Genomic DNA, 2,358 nt, shown 5'->3' with positions numbered 1-2,358 from the left:
GCTCAAGACAATTATTAATAGCGTAAGAAAACAAATCAATAAATAGTTAAAACAAAGCTGCTTTTTTATATTGACACCATTGTAATAGATTTTTATTAGTAAGTTTTATAAGCCCAATACAAATATTCTAAATATCCATGCTACTGAAGATTATCCAGAATAAAACTGGTAGAGTTAGAATGTCTTGCAGTATTTAGATGAAAACTTTCAGTATTGTATTGATTTGATTTGTGTATCTGGTTTTTCACCGAGGACAAAAATTGGCATATTCTTGTTTGAATATTTTTAAGTCGTTATAGATCAGATAATAACAGAGAAATGATAATGCTGTGCTAGAGTAAGATTCTTCACTCTTCTCAATCCTAGAATTAAAAATACTGTGGGTAAAAATGTTATCAGTCTCCATTTTGGATGGGGTTTCGTTTTCTCTGAAAGATCATTTACAGCCCGGTTTTACTCCCGGATCCATTTTGTCCCTTGAGTTGTCATCTGGCTAACTGCACTGTATCGTGTCCTACCGCATAATGAGTCTGCCCTTCAAGCCTTCTGGTGCAGAATATGGCTATATAATAAAGCTATTGTTATATTTCCTAGACAAAATAGCACCAGTTCTCAAAGAACTGCACTGGGAGCCAGTAACTCCATCTCGTTACTCCCATTTAAATGTTTTAATTGTTTAAGATTGCAGTACTTGAGGAGAACACCCCTACTATATATTTGCCTATGACAAGGGTCTTCAAACTTGGCCCTTTTATGACTTGTGGACTTCAACTCCCAGAATTCCTCAGCCAGCGTGCCTGGCTGAGGAATTCTGGGAGTTGAAGTCCACAAGTCATAAAAGGGCCAAATTTGAAGACCCCTGGCCTATGACCTGTAGTGCAGGAGCTCTTCATTGTTTCATGACTGATATGAGTGCATTATGTGGGAACGCAGGAGAGGACTTTATTGTGATACTATGACTTTGGAACGCCTTTCAGCAGAGGCTACGTTAGTGCTGACTAAACATATCCCTCCGCCTAAGGTAAAGAAATTGGGGTTTGTACTCATGTGAAATTTAGCTCAACCTTGCTTTGATCTCTTAATCACTTTTCTATTAATAATCTTTATTTGATACTGTATATTTTAACTACTGTGTTTTTATTTTATTTGTCTTCATTGTTTTATCTTGTTTTTAATAGATGGTTTTTCCACCACGAGATTTTCTGGGTATTGAATAGCCTATAAATAATACAAATTGACTAATTGTCAGCTTATAAATAATATATCAAATTGTATCTAAGCCAGATTTTATAATTTCTCTGAAGTGCAATGAATGCTTGGTGCATCTAACTTGAATATATAGAAATGTTACGCAGTCAAAAAATTGGGTTTTTTAAATGTCATTATAGCCACAATTCTAAGTTTTGTAATATTTTTGTCACATTAGGAGTTATCTTCCTATCGCAGAGAAAAAGAAAAATTGAGTGAAGAACTCTTTGGAAAAACAGAGGAAAAACAAAATCTTGACATACTATTAAACCAGACTCAAGTAGAAAACCACAGATTGTCCAAAAAAGTTGAAAACCTTGAAATTATAAGTAAGTATCTACATTCCCATGGGCTGTTAGAGATGGATTTCCTGCCTCAAATGAAATCTTGGGGGGGGGGGGGGAAATCTAATGAAGGAGAGTCAGGAACATTTACATAATTCATAACTGAATTGTTTATTAAATATTTTCCCACTAATTCTTTCAGATTTTGGTTCCTTTCCTGAGGAGAGCAGAGTCCTTTACAAAAGTTGTTAGAATAATACTATTTTGAAAATTTAAATATTTGGTTACTGTATATTAATATAATATAATTATTGTATCCTACAACTGACAAATATTAAATAAACTCTAACCCTATCCCTTGTCCTAATCCTAACCCATTGGACCATCGTTTCAGAGATATTCCCCTACCTAAATAGAGAAACAGAATGACTAAGGACGGACCAAAAAGCAGGGCGTGCGATTTTGGACTTCCTGCCAATTTTCCCCAGGGGTTATCATAAATCTTCCTTTCTCTTCCCCTCCCTTCTTTCATTAGAAATAGAAAAAAATTGAAAGAGTTTTTCTTTATCATGTTTGTAATGAATGCTTTAGCTGAAGACTTCACATGTCTAGAAATTTCATCCTTGTTGATTGTGGCCTGTTGCAGATCGGGAACTTGTCATAGAGCTGGAGAGAATGAGGCTTGAGGGTGGCATAGCACTTGGAGACAAGTCCCCTTCTCGCCTAGATGCATTTGTGAAGACCATAGAAGAAGACAGGGACTATTATAAGCGAGAACTAGAGTGTCTCCAGAAGATATTTAAAAGAAGATCTAGCCCATTACTCA

The 2,358-nt window shown here is 35.5% G+C and overlaps 1 protein-coding gene across 1 annotated transcript in view; it reads left to right on the top strand.

The window, feature by feature from the left end:
- The window catches only part of LOC107300091 (centrosomal protein of 135 kDa), a gene marked incomplete at its 3' end in the record, with an annotated part of 31,964 nt that overhangs the window by 10,628 nt on the left and 18,978 nt on the right, over positions 1-2,358 (top strand). Inside the window, exons 3-4 of the mRNA XM_015829433.1 lie at positions 1,427-1,577; positions 2,179-2,354. Of these exons, the coding sequence (XP_015684919.1) occupies positions 1,427-1,577; positions 2,179-2,354 (327 nt within the window). The remainder of the gene's footprint in view (positions 1-1,426; positions 1,578-2,178; positions 2,355-2,358) is intronic.

This window comes from Protobothrops mucrosquamatus, unplaced genomic scaffold (genome assembly GCF_001527695.2).
Source record: "Protobothrops mucrosquamatus isolate PMUCROS unplaced genomic scaffold, P.Mucros_1.0 scaffold6118, whole genome shotgun sequence".
NCBI classification, from domain to species: domain Eukaryota; kingdom Metazoa; phylum Chordata; class Lepidosauria; order Squamata; family Viperidae; genus Protobothrops; species Protobothrops mucrosquamatus.
The sequence above is the reverse complement of the archived record's forward strand: the minus strand, read 5'-3'. Positions and strand labels throughout refer to the sequence as shown.